Source organism: Paramormyrops kingsleyae, chromosome 14 (assembly GCF_048594095.1).
Source record: "Paramormyrops kingsleyae isolate MSU_618 chromosome 14, PKINGS_0.4, whole genome shotgun sequence".
Taxonomy (NCBI): Eukaryota; Metazoa; Chordata; class Actinopteri; order Osteoglossiformes; family Mormyridae; genus Paramormyrops; species Paramormyrops kingsleyae.
Window position 1 is genome coordinate 10839594 of NC_132810.1, and position 17366 is coordinate 10856959.

Genomic DNA, 17366 nt, shown 5'->3' on the forward strand with positions numbered 1-17366 from the left:
ATAATTTTGCGGTATTTTTTTTTAGGGCCCGCTGGAACGGGAAAGACTGAGTCTGTGAAGGCTCTTGGACATCAGCTGGGCCGCTTTGTGCTGGTATTCAACTGCGACGAGACCTTTGACTTTCAGGTATGACTGGCTCATTTAACCTCTCTTCTGTAGTTATGTCCATGTAGTTGGAGCGTCTGTGTGAAGCTACCCTGGTTTCTCCCTCCAGGCAATGGGCCGCATCTTTGTGGGCTTGTGTCAAGTGGGCGCCTGGGGGTGCTTTGACGAGTTCAACCGGCTGGAGGAGAGGATGCTGTCAGCCGTCTCTCAGCAGGTCCAGTACATCCAGGTGGCCCTAAGGGAGCACAGCAACCCCAACAGAGACCGCAGTATGTAGTCGCCTCTCTTGTGTTGCTAATGTAACTCTTGGGTATTAGAGATTAAGGATGGTGAAGCTACATATTTCAGTTGAGATTTCGTTGTTTCCTGATGTCATGGATATTTTAATCCGAAAGGTAAGTGTTGCTGTTTTAACTGGAATTTCCTCTGGATAGGTGCACCCATCACCTGCGAGCTGCTGAATAAGCAGGTTAAGGTGAGCCCTGAGATGGCGATCTTCATCACCATGAACCCCGGCTATGCTGGCCGTTCCAACCTGCCCGACAACCTGAAGAAGCTGTTCCGCAGCCTGGCCATGACCAAGCCCGACCGGCAGCTCATCGCCCAGGTCATGCTGTATTCTCAGGGCTTCCGCACCGCCGAGACCCTGGCCAAAAAGATCGTCCCATTCTTCAAGTTAGTTCACACGGCTACATCGTCAAAAACAAAAGCAGCCTTATTTCCCATTCGTTGTGAATCTGTTTATTGTCCGTATGGCATAGATCTTATTGGATATGTGAGCTCTGGCATCTAGTGCATTAGTATAACTGAACCACACTTGAACTTTAGCATAATGGACAAGGTATCTGAAATGTTTCAACCTAAATGAAGTAGGTGTTTCTCTGAGGTCCTCGCTTGCTGCGTCTCCTCAGGCTCTGTGACGAGCAGCTGTCCTCTCAGAGCCACTACGACTTCGGCCTGCGGGCTCTGAAGAGCGTGCTGGTCAGTGCCGGCAACGTTAAGCGGGAGCGCATCCAGAAGATAAAGCGGGAAAAATGTGAGCGGGGCGAGGACGTGGACGAGAACGATATCGCAGAGAACCTTCCAGAACAGGAGGTAACACCTGAACTACTGCCAGAGTAGCATTTGTGGCAAACTGCTTACTTTTTATTCTTAATCATGGCAGAACTGAAAAACTATTGGATCTATTGAGTCATTTGAGCTTAAAATTTATGTATTGAGTGTTGGGACACAGTACTCTGCATTTTATTTTCAGTTGAGCATTGCTACTTATCGGAGATGTCAAAATATTACTGGGATATGGTATCTTACTTTGGATATAGTTTGTCTGAAAAGAAATTATAGCTATGCAATCTGAGGTTTGAAACTAATATTCCCAAGCACCAAAGGATTTCTTGCTGTCCATGTAGGTCCATACTGGTGAAGATTGTATCCTGGGTTTCCTCTTGAAACTGTGCTGAGTATGACCTCATGACTGTATATCTACCTGCCTCTCAGATCCTGATCCAGAGTGTATGCGAGACAATGGTGCCCAAACTGGTGGCCGAAGACATTCCCCTGCTGTTCAGCCTGCTGTCGGACGTCTTCCCCGGCGTGCAGTACTTGCGCGGGGAGATGACTGCCCTCCGGGAGGAGCTCAAGAAGGTCTGTGGTGAGATGTACCTGACCTACGGGGATGGCGACGACGTCGGCAGCATGTGGGTTGAGAAGGTATGTGCCTCACTAAAGGACGTCATCGTCTTTACATCTGTGGTCTTTACCCCAGACTTGCCTGCATCTACGCAGGTTTGAGTTCAAGCTGCTGCACAACTTCCCTTTTAGTCAGTTTGTCCCCCCCGAGTAATTACTGTGTTCTTTGGGTTTTACATTTGAGTGTTTCCTGTTGGAGCTGAGTAGGTGTTTCTTTAGTGAATGAAAGTGTTTAGACTCTTATTTTGATTGAGATCTTCTGTGTCACAGGTGCTACAGCTGTACCAGATCACCCAGATCAACCACGGTCTCATGATGGTCGGCCCCTCAGGCAGTGGCAAAACCATGGCATGGAGGGTGCTGCTCAAGGCCCTGGAGAGACTAGAGGGGGTCGAGGGTGTGGCCCACATTATTGACCCGAAGGCCATCAGTAAGGACCATCTGTATGGGACCCTGGACCCCAACACTCGCGAATGGACCGACGGGCTCTTCACACACGTACTCAGAAAGTAAGCCATGCCTGTGACTCTTACAGGGTCATTTTAATTATGCTGGGAACAATAGTTTCTGTCCGCAATCCCGATTTATTAAAATAAAGCTTGAATGGTAGATTGGAGACTCAAGCTTTCGTCTAACCATTGTTCCATACTCACAGGATCATTGATAACGTCAGAGGAGAGCTCCAAAAGCGACAGTGGATCATTTTCGATGGTGATGTGGACCCTGAGTGGGTTGAAAACCTCAACTCTGTGCTGGATGACAACAAACTGTTGACGCTGCCCAACGGAGAGCGTCTCAGCCTTCCACCAAATGTAGGTCCTGATCCCTACCGCCACTGCCTGAGTATAGAGCTGCTGTCTCCTATGTAACATCAAGAATAAGAGCAATTTACAGTATTCGAAATGCAAAACCAAATGGAAAACTGCATGTTGAGACAAATTAGGTCAAACCGTTACCGATTGTTTTAATTAAGCAGACTGTGTCTCCCCCAGGTCCGCATCATGTTTGAGGTGCAGGACCTGAAGTACGCCACGCTGGCCACAGTGTCCCGCTGCGGCATGGTCTGGTTCAGCGAGGACGTCCTCAGCACGGACATGATCTTCAACAACTTCTTATCGCGGCTGCGCAGCATCCCGCTGGATGAGGGCGAGGATGAGGCACAGCGCATGCGCAAAGGCACAGAGGACGAGGGCGACGAGGCAGCCTCCCCCATGCTACAGGTATCTTCATGATCCATTCTCCTGGTTGTATTTTCCTATGTGGTCCAGCCCCCTTAGACCAGTGGCAGTATTGAGCTGATTATACATTAAAGCTGCTCTGATATTGTGACCCCCCCCCCCTCCCAGATACAAAGAGATGCAGCTGCCATCCTGCAGCCATATTTCACCTCCACTGGCCTGGTGATCAAGGCCCTGGAACATGCCTCCAAGATGGAGCACATCATGGACTTCACCCGGCTCCGCTGCATGGGCTCACTCTTCTCCATGCTGCACCAGGCGTCCAGAAACGTGGCCCTTTACAACAACAACCACCCAGACTTCCCCATGCCCATCGACCAGCTGGAGCGCTACATGCAGGTCAGCACCCCCACCCCAGCCGCAGTGTAGAGCTATGGTCCTCCACGCCATCACCAGTCTTCATTGTTGAACAGCACACTTGTTGCAGTATTAGCGTTAGGATATGATGCATGACTTTTCAACATTTCACTGCATGTTGTACCTGTATAAATAAAGAAGTTGTTACTTGTATACATTGTCCATCTTTCTTAGTTGAGTCCTTCCATAACATTCCAATACGCCGTCTAACAATGTATCTCAATGTGGAATTCATGTCCTTTATAGAGGTATCTGATCTACGCAATCCTTTGGTCCTTCTCCGGTGACGGCCGTCTGAAAATGAGAGCAGAGCTGGGGGAGTATATCCGCCGCATCACCACCATCCCCCTGCCATCTGCACCCAACGTGCCCATCATTGACTATGAGGTAGGCAGATGCTGAAATGTCATCCATTCTTTTTGGCTGGTTTGGTCCCTACATTGCTAGACATTGTTAGGTTAATTTATTCAGTGGTATCATGCAAGGACAAGTAAATCTCCCCGCTAAGCCGTTTTAAAAGAGAACTTCCCTGCCACTAGTTGCAGTTGTATCTGTCTGAAGGTACTCCATGTTTGCATGCTCAGGAAAAGCACCATGTGCTGAAACACCTCCCCACCTGTCACTTATTTTCCAAAGGTATCCATCACTGGAGAATGGCAGTCTTGGCAGGGCAAGGTGCCCCAGATTGAGGTGGAGACCCACAAGGTGGCCTCACCCGATGTGGTGGTGCCCACGCTGGACACTGTGCGCCATGAGGCCCTACTCTACACATGGCTGGCTGAACACAAGCCCCTGGTCCTGTGTGGCCCTCCTGGGTCTGGTAAAACAATGACACTGTTCAGTGCCCTCCGGGCCCTGCCTGACATGGAGGTGAGTGTGTAATGACTCACTCATGAATCATAAAACATAAAGATATAATTGGAAAAAGTGGAACATGGTGATCATGGTCATACATCTGTCCTCTCCCAGGTTGTAGGTCTGAACTTCTCCAGTGCCACCACCCCAGAACTCCTCCTGAAGACCTTTGACCACTACTGCGAGTACCGCCGAACTCCCAACGGCGTGGTTCTGGCACCAGTGCAGCTTGGCAAGTGGCTGGTGCTGTTCTGTGATGAAATCAACCTGCCAGACATGGACAAGTATGGCACCCAGAGGGTCATTTCCTTCCTCAGACAGGTGTGTGAAATGACTGGCAGGCAGCCAGTGTAGTAGTGTAGAAACCATGATTAGCTATTTGGATGTGAACGGTCTTTAATTTGATGCTTTGTGCTCAGCTACTCTGATTTCTCCTCTCAGATGGTGGAGCATGGAGGATTCTACCGTACCTCAGACCAGACCTGGGTCAAACTGGAGAGGATTCAGTTTGTTGGGGCATGTAACCCCCCCACCGACCCTGGAAGGAAACCTCTTACCCACAGGTACACAGCAGATCTGAAGCCTCAACCCCCTCCACCCCAAACTCTGAGGGGGGGGGAAGTTTCTCTGAAATGGTCACTTTTGTCCTCAGATTCCTGCGCCATGTCCCAGTGGTGTACGTGGACTACCCAGGTCCAGCCTCCCTCACACAGATCTATGGAACCTTCAACCGGGCCATGCTGAGGCTCATCCCCTCTCTGCGTACCTACGCCGACCCGCTGACCGCTGCCATGGTGGAGTTCTACACCATGTCTCAGGTTTGGGAGAAGTTATTCCCACAAGCCATCGGTGATGTTAGAATAAATGTGTAACTATGGAATATAGTGGAGTGCCTGTGGGCAGAGTGGTGGCTCTGAGGCTGGGGATCTGTGTCACTAACTGGAAGGTTGCTGGTTCAAATCCCATGAACGCCTGGAGTGATTCTTCTCCGTTGGTCCCTTGAGTAAGGCCCTTAACCTACAATTGCTTCATCCTGGATATGATGTTAATCTACATCCAGCCCTGAAAGGAGGTCCTCCAACTTACAGTGAAGAACTTGGGGGTTGGTGGCAGGATTGGCACTCTCGCCACTGGGAAAAAAACTCACACTGGTCCACTCAGACTCGTGTGGTGCTGAGGCATTACCCACTGCATGGCTGCATTCAGGTTCTCATCCCTGAGGTGGTTGGTCATGTGGTGGGTGTGGCAACACACTGTAATCAGTGCATGCTCCTTATCTCCTATCGAATATAAGAAAGCCATTCTCTGTAAAAATGTTCATCTATAAAGAAGTTAAATCCTCAGTTAATATACGTTAATTGGATAATTGCAAGCTAAATTCAGGAAAGTTATTTGTTCATTTATTTATTTAGGACTTTGCCTAGACTGACAAACTGTCTTTGTTGACAGGAGCGTTTCACCCAAGATACCCAACCTCACTACATTTACTCGCCCAGAGAGATGACCCGCTGGGTGAGGGGTATCTTTGAGGCCTTGCGACCATTGGAGACTCTCCCTGTGGAAGGTCTCATCCGCATTTGGGCCCATGAAGCCCTCCGTCTTTTCCAGGATAGGTAAGAAGTTGAGTACAATGAGTGTGAGGTTTTTTTTCCTAATGCTTGTAAATGAGCATTACGGCTAAAGATGGCATAAGGCCTTCTTTGTGCGTTAAGCAAATGTGCAAGTTGAAGTTGACGGGGAACTACGCGATGACATGGATTCCCTGTTCTGTGAATTAACCTCGACATACTTACAGGTTGGTAGAGGATGAGGAGAGACGCTGGACAGATGAGAATATTGACATCGTGGCCCTCAAGCATTTCCCTAACATTGATCGTGAAAAGGCTCTGAACAGACCGATCCTATACAGCAACTGGTTGTCCAAGGTGAGTTAATTTTGGTAGCTAGCATTGATAAACCACACTTTTTGAATGAACATCTAATGTCGTTGGGTTGGTTATCTGGTAATGTACCGTTTTCCAGGATTACATCCCTGTGGATCAAGAGGAATTGAGAGATTACGTCAAAGCACGTCTTAAGGTCTTCTATGAGGAGGAACTTGATGTTCCTCTTGTGCTGTTCAATGAGGTCCTAGATCACGTCCTCAGAATTGACAGGCAAGTGCCTTTACAATAAGGATGGAAACAATTAGATGGAATCTGTCCCTTCCCTTTCCTTCTCTATCCTGTCTGAATGGCCCGCACACTCTCTCCTCAGAATCTTCCGGCAGCCACAGGGTCATCTTCTCCTCATTGGGGTTAGTGGTGCTGGAAAGACCACCCTGTCCCGGTTTGTGGCTTGGATGAATGGACTCAGTGTCTACCAGATCAAGGTTTGCTTTCAAGACTGTGCACTTATCTAAACTTGGTGAATAAAGCCATACAGAACTTGACCGTGCTTGACCGTCTGCTGAAGTGCTTCTCATTGCTTCGCTTAGGTGCACAGGAAATACACAGGCGAGGACTTTGACGAAGACTTGAGGACAGTCCTGCGCCGCTCTGGCTGCAAGAATGAAAAGATTGCTTTCATCATGGATGAGTCTAATGTGCTGGACTCTGGCTTCCTGGAGCGCATGAACACATTGCTGGCCAATGGAGAGGTGAGAGCGCCATGTACTTTATTATGGAACGGTTAGTCCAGTGAAGGTACTATTATAATTACATACGAGCAGCTGTTTCACATTATTTTTTTCAATGCTGTGTGACTGATATGCCGTGTGCCTGTCGTACCCAGGTTCCAGGTTTGTTTGAAGGTGATGAGTATGCCACGCTGATGACCCAGTGCAAGGAGGGAGCCCAGAAGGAGGGCTTAATGCTGGACACTCATGAGGAGCTCTACAAGTGGTTCACAAGCCAGGTGATCAGGAACCTGCATGTGGTCTTCACCATGAATCCTTCCTCTGAGGGCCTGAAAGACCGCGCCGCCACATCCCCCGCCCTGTTCAACAGGTAGGATTAAGGTCTGACGCTGTGCAGAATCACGGCATTCCTGCGTAATGTTTACCATTGGAGTTGCCTTTCTGTCAGACCTTGATGGCCTTTTATGACTGTCCACCCTATTTGTGTCAAGCAATAAATACAGAAAGTGATCCTTCAACCTGCACCTGTCTATAGGTGTGTGCTGAACTGGTTTGGTGACTGGTCTACTGAGGCTCTGTACCAGGTGGGCAAAGAATTTACCAGCAAGATGGACCTGGAGAAACCCAACTACAAAGTGCCCGACTATATGCCAACTGTGTATGATAAGCTGCCACAGCCTCCCACCCATCGCGAGGCCATCGTCAACGGCTGTGTGTTCGTCCATCAAACACTGCACCAGGTCAGAAACATGCCTGTGCTTCTCAGGTGTCCTACCTTATTCCATGAACGACTGGCACTTGTCTTTTGCCATCGGTTTCTGGGGAAACAAGTCAATGTGTGTAAATCTATTCCCTTGGCACAAGAAGTTGCTTGATGTCTCGCTTCTTGCAGGCAAACAATCGTTTGGCCAAACGTGGCGGGCGCACTATGGCCATTACGCCACGCCATTACCTTGACTTCATCAACCACTACGCAGACCTGTTCAACGAGAAGCGCAGTGAGCTGGAGGAGCAGCAGATGCATCTCAACGTGGGCTTGCGTAAGATCAAGGAGACCGTGGACCAGGTAATGCAGAGCCCTTTTCTTGTCTTCAGAGGAAAGTCGGATGCACCAGCTTATCAGCATCTCTTGACTGTTGGCCGCAGACACCTGTTGACATCTCCTCTGTCTTAGGTGGAGGAACTTCGTCGTGACTTGAGGATCAAGAGCCAAGAGCTAGAAGTGAAGAATGCCGCAGCCAATGACAAGCTAAAGAAGATGGTGAAAGACCAGCAGGAGGCTGAGAAAAAGAAGGTAATGTGTGATTGTTAGTTTTTTCTGCCGCATGCTATAACCAATCCATTCTTTTTGAATGGTTCCAGGTTGAGATACTTGGGTTGATTGGTGTCTCTGTGCTTTTTTTTCCCATTCAGGTCATGAGTCAGGAGATACAGGAAGCAGTCTACAAGCAGCAGGAAGTGATCAAAGACAAGCAGCTGAGAGTGAAGCAAGATCTGGACCAGGTGGAGCCTGCTGTCATTGAGGCTCAGAACGGTAAGGCTGGTCTTAGTGAAATGAAAGATTTAATAGCCTTCCCCCATGTGTCTGGAAATTATCATGCTGTTCTTGGTACTCTGTGGCAGACATTCTGAAGCACTCAGGTTTATAATTAAGTGCACATTAGTGTACTTACTGGGGATGAACACTGCTTGTCAGAGCATTTTGTTGAATTTCTCTTTGTACATGTTAGGTTCAATGTGCTGTGGATGTACCGCTGAAGTCCTGTCTTAGCTGGTATAGTCCACTGTGTCTTGCTTGTTGTACAGTAAATTGTACAGTAAATACCTTTCCCTACGCCTGCATTTTTCATCTTTCTCTGGATTGTTCACCCTTGGTTGTCTTTCTCTTCTCTCTTGCTAACTTCTCTGCTGTTTTTCTTGCCTTTTTTTTTTTCTTGTCACATCTCTCTCTGCTGGCGCCCCCTGCTGGCTGGGCTTAGCCGTTAAGTCCATTAAGAAGCAGCACTTGGTGGAGGTGCGGTCCATGGCCAACCCTCCGGCTGCAGTGAAGCTGGCCCTGGAGTCCATCTGCCTTCTCCTAGGGGAAAGCACCACAGACTGGAAGCAGATCCGCTCCATCATTATGCGCGAGAACTTCATCCCCACCATTGTTAATTTTTCTGCTGATGAGATAAGGTGACCAGAGCAAGTGGAGGGTATGCGGTGGCCACAGATATGCAGAGGAGTGACACCGATGCTGGTGGGCAGAGGGGTGCCCTCTAAAGGGACAAAGCGGAACTAGCAGGAGAGTGAGCTGTCATTCTCCCTGCTGTTCTCATTGGGCTTAGACTATAAAATACATATTTGACAAATTAAGGAATCAGAAGCCCACTGCCTAACACAGGGTTCCCCAATTCTGGTTCTCGAGAGCCAGAATCCAACACCTTGCACATTTCCCTCTTCAGACACACCTATATAACCTGCTAATTAGCTGATTGATGTGTTTGAGCAGGGAAATCTGCAAACTGTGCTGGATCCTGGCCCTCCAGGAATTGAGGAACCCTGGCCTAACGCTTGAGGTGTCCCTCCCTGCTCTGCAATGGCGCCCGCACCACCCCAAGAATCCTGCATGTTCCTAAAGCACCCTCCCATCTTTCCCTCCCTCCCTCCCTCCCTCCAAACCATCACCAGCTGTCAGCTCAATTAAGAAGCAGCACCTTGTTGAAGTGCGTGCCATGGCCAACCCGCCCGCCGCAGTAAAGCTGGCGCTAGAGTCAATCTGCCTCCTGCTGGGGGAGGAGACTAATGACTGGAAAAAGATCAGACAAGTTATTATCAGGGACAATTTCATCTCCAGCATAGTCAACTTTGTCTCTGAGGACATGAGGTATTGTTTTGTGTCATCCGTCCTGTGTGTCTCTCTCCTGTTCGTCAGACAGCACGGGAACCTTCCTTGCCTCACCCTGCTGTTGGTCTCCTGTTGTGGGCTTTAAACCATGATTATTACAAATCTAACCCCTACATGTATGAGAGGGGCTCTGTCTGTTTATAGAACGATTTTTAAATTGAGCACTACTGGTGATTTGGAAGTTAAGGCATTTTGCTTATAATTAGTATTGTAATTACAGTTAAACAATGGAGGTATGTATAAGGACTGTAGCCTAGTATAATCCTTTTAGAACTTTAACATCTAATTATTGAAATGATTCGTGTACTTCGTCTTCCATCCTCAATCCTACCCCACCCTCCCCTGCTCTTAAGTTCTAACACCCATGCTGTCAGTGATGTCATACTTGTTCTGGTGCTCATTGCTCATTTTCATAACAGTGACTCAATCCGTGAGAAGATGAAGAAGAACTACATGTCCAACCCTAGCTACAACTATGAGCAGGTCAACAGGGCCTCCCTAGCCTGTGGGCCTATGGTGAAATGGGCCATTGCTCAGGTACGGGACACATCACCTTATTTCTTCTGGTCACACCTGTTGCAAGAAATGCTTAAAGTATTGTTCATTGTTTTATCCAGCGGGTGGCTATGTTAGCATGTTTGATGCTAATTTGGCCTTGTTCTTGCATGGGTGTCTGAAAATGCATAATAAAGCTAGTTATTAGCTATTGTTCTATAAAAGTGTGTGTTTCTGTATTGTTTGAAGCCATCTGTGTGCAATGCCCCACAGCTTAACTACGCCGACATGCTGAAACGTGTGGAGCCCCTGCGCAACGAGCTGCAGAAGCTGGAGGACGATGCCAAGGATAACAAGTCCAAGGCTGAGGAAGTCGAGCAGATGATCCGAGACCTGGAGTCCAGCATCGCCCGCTACAAGGAGGAATACGCCGTGCTCATCTCCGAGGCCCAGGCTATCAAGGCCGACCTGGCAGCCGTGGAGGCCAAGGTGGGGTCCCTGAGCACTTTAATGGCCCGCCTGGACTCGGAGGGGTCTTCCTGCGTCTGTGGTGCTAGCTGTAGTGCTCTGCGTCCCTCCCCAGTCGGAAATTGTCCAGCTGTAAATTTGCTTCTGATTTTGCACAGGTGAACCGCAGCACTGCCCTGCTCAAGAGCTTGTCTGCCGAGAGGGAGCGCTGGGAGAAGACCAGCGAGACCTTCAAGAACCAGATGTCCACCATTGCCGGCGACTGTCTGCTTTCGGCGGCCTTCATCGCTTATGCCGGTTACTTCGACCAGCAGATGCGGCAGAACCTCTTCACCACCTGGTCACATCACCTGCAGCAGGCCAACATCCAGGTACCTTGGGATTGGAATTACAGTGGTACCTCAGTTCTCGAACTCATTAGAACTCGAATTTTCTTAAAAGTCGAACCAAACAGTTCGAAAAAAAATTACCTAGAGCTCGATCTGAATCTCAGAAGTCAAACCGTGAACGCCGACCTAAGATAACTTGTACGCGCAGGGAAATGAGTCACGCGGCACGTCTCTCAGTGGAAACCAGAGGTAATGCTTTAGTCGTGTCAAGCAGGGACGGAATGGAGACAAAGGCGCAAACGTCAGGGTATCGGGGAATACGGGGTTTAATTCCAGGTAAGGCAGGCAAAACGCAGACTGACAATAAAATGACCGGACTGGGGAAACAAACTGAAACGCCGGCGAAATACAGAGGACTAATGAAAGCAACCAGAAACAGCTGTTCACACGGGGATTCCACATGGGGTTAACGAGGGGGCGTGGCACACGGAAGGATCGGTCAATTGGGGCAGAACACATTTTTATTTTTTTTTTACTTTACACATTGTTTTGGATACATTTATTTTCTTTCTTTACAAATTACTGTTTTGATAAATGTGCTTAGATGTGTTTAGTATAATATATGCTTCTTGTTTTATCCGGTTCATTTTGTGTTTAAATGTAAAAAAAAATTGGCCGGGAACCAATTAACTGGTTTTCCATTATTTCTTATGCCGAAAATTCGATCACAACTCGAACTTTTTAGGAGTCGATCCGGAGTTCTGAACGGATTAAGTTCGAGTTCTGCGGTACCACTGTATACTGTCTGTGTTCCTTCCTTCTGAATTTGACACACTTGTTCCCCTGCTAACCATGTGACCTGTGCCTTTGTCCTGTCCCCCCCCCAGTTCCGTACAGACATAGCCAGGACTGAATACCTGTCCAATGCAGACGAACGACTGCGCTGGCAAGCTAACTCTCTGCCTGCTGATGACCTTTGCACTGAGAATGCCATTATGCTGAAACGGTTCAACAGGTTAGCATGATGCCATACTTCTATGATCTGCATCCCTGTCCATAGATTTTACTGTTTTTTTTTTTTTTTTTTTTTTTTTGCATTATCTACTCCATCATTTTTAAGACTGAATACTCAAGTTACCATATTTCTTGTTGCCCAGATACCCTCTGATCATTGACCCATCGGGCCAGGCCACTGAGTTCATCATGAACGAGTATAAAGACCGTAAGATTACCAGGACCAGCTTCTTGGATGATGCCTTTAGGAAGAACCTGGAGAGTGCCCTTCGATTTGGAAATCCTCTGTTGGTGCAGGTAAGACAGCTAGTTGCCAGAATATCTTACAGCTCCTGTTAAGGGTTGTGGGTCGGATGTAGTTTTGAGTGAATGCTAATATTTGCTAGTATATCATGTCAGTGTTATGTTACACATGAAATATTAGCTGTGGCAACGAGTTGGGAGGAGCTGTACATGATGAGAAGGCTGGGATCTTATTTTAGGATGTGGAGAGCTACGACCCGATCCTGAACCCAGTGCTGAACAGAGAAGTGCGCAGGACTGGTGGCCGTGTGCTCATCACCCTGGGTGACCAGGACATTGACTTGTCACCCTCGTTTGTCATCTTCCTGTCCACCAGAGACCCAACCGTAAGCATTTTTGCAACTTCCCCCTGCATTGGCACCCACTTGGTTGGTGGTCTGAATCTTTGATTTCTTTTGACACTGAAGTATCTAAATTTGAGTAAATTAGTGCAAAAAAAAATTGTGGATTAGTCTTTTCCAGAGGTCAATCAATTGGACTTGTTTTATAGGTGGAGTTCCCTCCAGACTTGTGTTCTCGAGTGACCTTCGTGAACTTCACGGTAACACGTAGCAGCCTGCAGAGCCAGTGTCTGAACGAGGTGCTGAAGGCGGAGCGGCCCGACGTGGACGAGAAGCGTTCAGACCTCCTCAAGCTGCAGGGTAACTGGCTGGTGTCATTATCATAGCTGTTGATTTCACTACATTTGCCCTAGTGGTCATAATAAAAATTTAGCCCTACAATAAATTGCAGCAAGGTTCCCGGTTCTGTGAAGGAAGTGGGGGGGGGGGTTTGGAATAAGTAATATTCCATAAATCTCCAATTCAGTTTTCTTAGTCCAGGAACTAAGAAATACTCTGTAGGAAATGTCTTGCGGTGCAGCCCCTGGACAAAGGGATCTGTATTAAAATGACCCTTGTACTTTTGCAGGTGAATTCCAACTGCGTCTGCGACAGCTGGAGAAATCACTGCTGCAGGCTCTCAACGAGGTCAAGGGTCGCATTTTGGATGACGACACCATCATCACCACCCTGGAGAATCTGAAGAAAGAAGCGGCAGAGGTGACACGAAAGGTGGAAGAGACGGACATTGTCATGCAGGAGGTGGAGTCAGTGTCCCAGCAGTACCTGTCGCTCTCGTCGGCTTGCAGCAGCATCTACTTCACCATGGAGGCCCTGAATCAGGTGATGCTGCGTCCCTGTGCCCTGGCTCCGCCCCCTCCCAATCACCCAGTGTGGGGTTGTCTCACCAGGTATGTTGTGGTCATCTACTCCACTGAAATTGTCCTTTCTGTTCCAGATTCACTTCCTGTATCAGTACTCGCTGCAATTCTTCCTGGACATCTACCACACCGTCCTGTACGAGAATGCCAACTTGAGGGCCGTGAGTGACCACACTCAGCGGCTGTCGCTCATCACCAAGGATCTCTTCCAGGTATTGCCGGGACTTTGTCGTCAATAAGCAGATGTCACTGTCCTGTGGATGTAGGGCGTCGCATCTATAAGATGAACAGGAAAAGAGCTAACGTAAGGGAAAAGCCATTAGCAGGGCTTCATCTGTTAAGGACAGTTTTTAAAACAAAAAAGGCAGTTTTCTTTGTACGGTTCCGTTAAAAATAAGTACAGCTGTGGCATGCTGAGGCAGGTTGTCACACGTGTGACTTACGAGTAGATAATCAAACCTTCTCTTCGCCATGTGCAAAAAGTACTAGGAATTTTGCTTTGGTGGTGCCACAAGTATATAGTTTACACGAGCCGTCAATACTAATTGTGGTAAGGTCCCCTAGGGGGCAAGTATGGCTGGGCGATCGATTTAAAATATCGTATCGTGATCATGAACATTCATATTGTCATCGATTTTTGAATACCGTGAGTATTGTGGTATAGCCGGAATACTTGTTTTCTTGCATGATTAACAGCTATAGTGCATTATTTTTAAGCAAATTCCATCAAGGAATGAGTCTGCCATTGACGTAATCTGTCATTATCCCTTTCACATGCTACATAACTATTAGTAAAACAATTTGGTCGGTCAGTATGATTAGGAAAAACTCAGAACCACCTGTCATACTTTGCTGTTTTTTTACATATGAATTTTAGAATACCGTAAATATTGAAGATCATGAGAATCTTTGAATTCCGTGATATCATTTTTAGGGCACATCGCCCAGCCAGGTGCAGGTGTGCTTTCATGGATCCTTGTTTAGGAGGGCAGTGGCCTGGGGAAAGATGCAGTTCAGATGGCCAGTCATCCTTGTACTGAGATGTAAATAATGCAACTTGTATTTCCTACAGGTTGCTTTCAACAGGGTGGCCAGAGGAATGCTTCACAGCGACCACATCACCTTTGCCATGCTCTTGGCCAAGATCAACCTGAAGGGCATGACCAGGTAAGGCAGCCAGGTGGCTCTTAGACTCGCCAGTCAGGCCAGCGACTGGGCACTGCTTTCAGTACTGACGCCGGGCTCTCCTGCAGTGAGCCATCCTACGACGCCGAGTTCCAGCACTTCCTCCGGGGGAAAGAGATCGTGCTCACCGGCACTTCCATCCCCAAAGTGAAAGGGCTGAACACAGAGCAGACAGAGGCCATGATTCGACTCGGCCGCCTGCCCGCATTCAAAGACCTGCTAGCTAAAGTACAGGCCGATGAGGTGGGGAGACCCAGTCTGTCCTGTTAGCTGCAGATGCTCATCCTGTGTCCTGCTTGGCGTTGATGTGGAAAGATAACATTAGATATTCTTGCAGCAATTCTTCATGTGGATTGAAAGCAATTCCCCAGAGCTGTCCGTGCCCTACCTCTGGACAGAGGAGAAAACGTCAAGTGAGTATCAAACCAAGCATTGGATTTGAATAGTTTAAATACCTTATCTTTATGGAAATGGACTTTAAAATTGCATTGCTTGAATTGCTACAGTGAAGTCTCTCTCTTTCTTGAACAGCTCCCATTGGTCTGGCTGTGCATCAGCTGCTCCTGATCCAGACCTTCCGGCCGGATCGCCTCTTGGCCATGGCACAAATTTTCGTGTCCAAAGTCCTTGGGGAGAACTTCATGTCCATCATCGAGCAGCCTTTGGACCTGGCCAGCATTGTCGACAGCGAGGTTGAAAAATCTTCTAAACCTAATTGTGTCCATTAGATGTTTTCAGAAATGTTACTGCGTTTCAAACTGCTGGGAGCATCGAAATCCGGGGCTTTAAAAAAAAGCCAGAGATTATCTCTGGGACTGATGTGTTAAGTTGCAATTGCTGTATTATATCATACATACACTTAGTGGCCAGTTTGTTGGGTTCACTGGCTTATTGTGAGCAACCTGCTCCTCCAAACAGCAAATCATGTGGCTACGTACAGCAAGCAGACAGGGTCAGGAGTTTGTTACCGTCAGCCTATGCATTACAATGGCTAAGATGCGTCATCTAGGTAATTTGTAATGCCGCATGATTATTAGTGCCAGACAGAGTGGTTCCAGCATCTCAGACTTTCCTGTGATTTTTTTTTTTTATTTTTTTTGCACACACTATAGCATCTGGAGTTTACAGATCACATCTTTCCTGTCTTTAAAGCAAGTTCAGGAGGCAAAATTTGGCCCTGCCTGGTACTAGCTAAATGTGCCTTATAATGTAGCCACTGCGTGTACAAAGCATCTAATTTCTAATGCGATTCATACTTTGTTCAAAAGGCTTTTACTGTGTCATCTTACTGTTGCATTGAAACATCAAGTTTTAGAATTACGGTCTCCTTGTATAGAAAACCATATATTGTTATAGCTTTAATTCTTGAGTGCATTCACACCCCTTGCACCATCCCAAATGTATTGCATCTTCCTCGGCCCAGGTAAAGCCCAGTACCCCAGTGCTGATGTGCTCTGTACCCGGCTACGATGCCAGTGGACTCGTGAGGGATCTGGCGGCCGAGCAGAACAAGCAGATCACCTCTGTTTCCATCGGTAGGGCTGGCCGCAGTCTTAATGCCTCCATCTGATCCAAGCTGTCGCTGTGAAATCAATCTGAATTCGCTTTAATCTTCCATTTCCAGGGTCTGCCGAGGGATTCAACAAGGCCGATAGAGACATCAACACAGCAGTCAAGTCTGGCAGGTGGGTCATGCTGCTTTCCTTCCATGTTGCTCAGTCTTTGTTATTAAGGACCTATATCTTCTCACTGAAGTGTGTGAATCACATGGTTCAATCTTCTGTGTGGCAGATGGGTGATGCTGGAGAACGTTCACCTCGCCCCAGGCTGGCTGATGCAGCTGGAGAAGAAGCTTCACTCCATGCAGCCCCACGCCAGTTTCCGCCTCTTCCTCACCATGGAGATCAACCCCAAGGTCGGCATCACTATAACTGCTGATGATTTTTGGTGTCTGTGAGCATCCATTATTGGTGCCTGTTCTGGTGTCTTGCCGCTCAGGTCCGTCTCTATGCCGCTCTCTCTTCCAGGTGCCGGTGAACCTGTTGCGTGCCGGACGCATCTTCGTCTTCGAGCCACCGCCTGGTGTCAAAGCCAACATGCTGAGGACTTTCAGCAGCATCCCTGTAGCTCGCATGTGCAAGGTGATGGAGAATAGAGAACAAAGCTTAGAAACACCTGCTGCTGTGAATTTCTTCTTGTGTTCGCATAACTTTTGCGCTTTTGGCTTGACAAGAAAACAAAATGGAAGCGCTGTGCATGAAGTTGCTCTCATAGCCATTCTCTTCATAACCACAGTCCCCCAACGAGCGAGCTCGGCTCTACTTCCTCCTGGCCTGGTTCCACGCGGTCATCCAGGAGCGTCTGCGCTATGCCCCCCTCGGCTGGTCCAAGAAGTACGAGTTTGGGGAGTCGGACCTGCGTTCGGCGTGTGATACCGTGGATACCTGGCTGGACGACACCGCCAAGGTGCAAATGTAGACCTTTTAAAAGCTACCGCTGTAGTTTTTGTGGAATGTCATCAGAACAGATCGCCCCTGGCAATTTTAATTTTTCTCAAACTGTTCTGCTAGATGATAAACATCATGTCTATATTGTCTCTTTGTGATATAATCAGATTATACTG

General features: G+C 47.9%; 1 protein-coding gene across 2 annotated transcripts in view; it reads left to right on the forward strand.

Moving 5' to 3' along the window:
- Nucleotides 1-17366, forward strand: part of dync1h1 (dynein, cytoplasmic 1, heavy chain 1) — a 33356-nt gene that overhangs the window by 11696 nt on the left and 4294 nt on the right. The window contains exons 28-70 of one of the 2 annotated variants that reach the window (XM_023828515.2): nt 26-126; nt 215-374; nt 540-780; nt 1017-1200; nt 1603-1815; nt 2065-2303; nt 2450-2606; nt 2787-3014; nt 3141-3371; nt 3636-3776; nt 4026-4259; nt 4359-4565; nt 4686-4807; nt 4897-5062; nt 5694-5857; nt 6040-6169; nt 6267-6400; nt 6501-6615; nt 6721-6882; nt 7017-7231; nt 7397-7601; nt 7754-7927; nt 8036-8155; nt 8275-8395; nt 8841-9036; nt 10168-10285; nt 10517-10732; nt 10870-11082; nt 11928-12055; nt 12198-12351; nt 12537-12683; nt 12848-12998; nt 13267-13520; nt 13636-13770; nt 14631-14725; nt 14812-14986; nt 15081-15156; nt 15275-15435; nt 16167-16278; nt 16368-16428; nt 16535-16658; nt 16771-16884; nt 17039-17209. In XM_023828515.2, coding sequence (XP_023684283.1) covers nt 26-126; nt 215-374; nt 540-780; nt 1017-1200; nt 1603-1815; nt 2065-2303; nt 2450-2606; nt 2787-3014; nt 3141-3371; nt 3636-3776; nt 4026-4259; nt 4359-4565; nt 4686-4807; nt 4897-5062; nt 5694-5857; nt 6040-6169; nt 6267-6400; nt 6501-6615; nt 6721-6882; nt 7017-7231; nt 7397-7601; nt 7754-7927; nt 8036-8155; nt 8275-8395; nt 8841-9036; nt 10168-10285; nt 10517-10732; nt 10870-11082; nt 11928-12055; nt 12198-12351; nt 12537-12683; nt 12848-12998; nt 13267-13520; nt 13636-13770; nt 14631-14725; nt 14812-14986; nt 15081-15156; nt 15275-15435; nt 16167-16278; nt 16368-16428; nt 16535-16658; nt 16771-16884; nt 17039-17209 — 6965 coding nt within the window. Of the gene's footprint in view, nt 1-25; nt 127-214; nt 375-539; nt 781-1016; nt 1201-1602; nt 1816-2064; nt 2304-2449; nt 2607-2786; nt 3015-3140; nt 3372-3635; nt 3777-4025; nt 4260-4358; nt 4566-4685; nt 4808-4896; nt 5063-5693; nt 5858-6039; nt 6170-6266; nt 6401-6500; nt 6616-6720; nt 6883-7016; nt 7232-7396; nt 7602-7753; nt 7928-8035; nt 8156-8274; nt 8396-8840; nt 9037-9531; nt 9728-10167; nt 10286-10516; nt 10733-10869; nt 11083-11927; nt 12056-12197; nt 12352-12536; nt 12684-12847; nt 12999-13266; nt 13521-13635; nt 13771-14630; nt 14726-14811; nt 14987-15080; nt 15157-15274; nt 15436-16166; nt 16279-16367; nt 16429-16534; nt 16659-16770; nt 16885-17038; nt 17210-17366 lie in introns of both variants that reach the window. The other variant, XM_023828516.2, reaches the window with a different exon arrangement.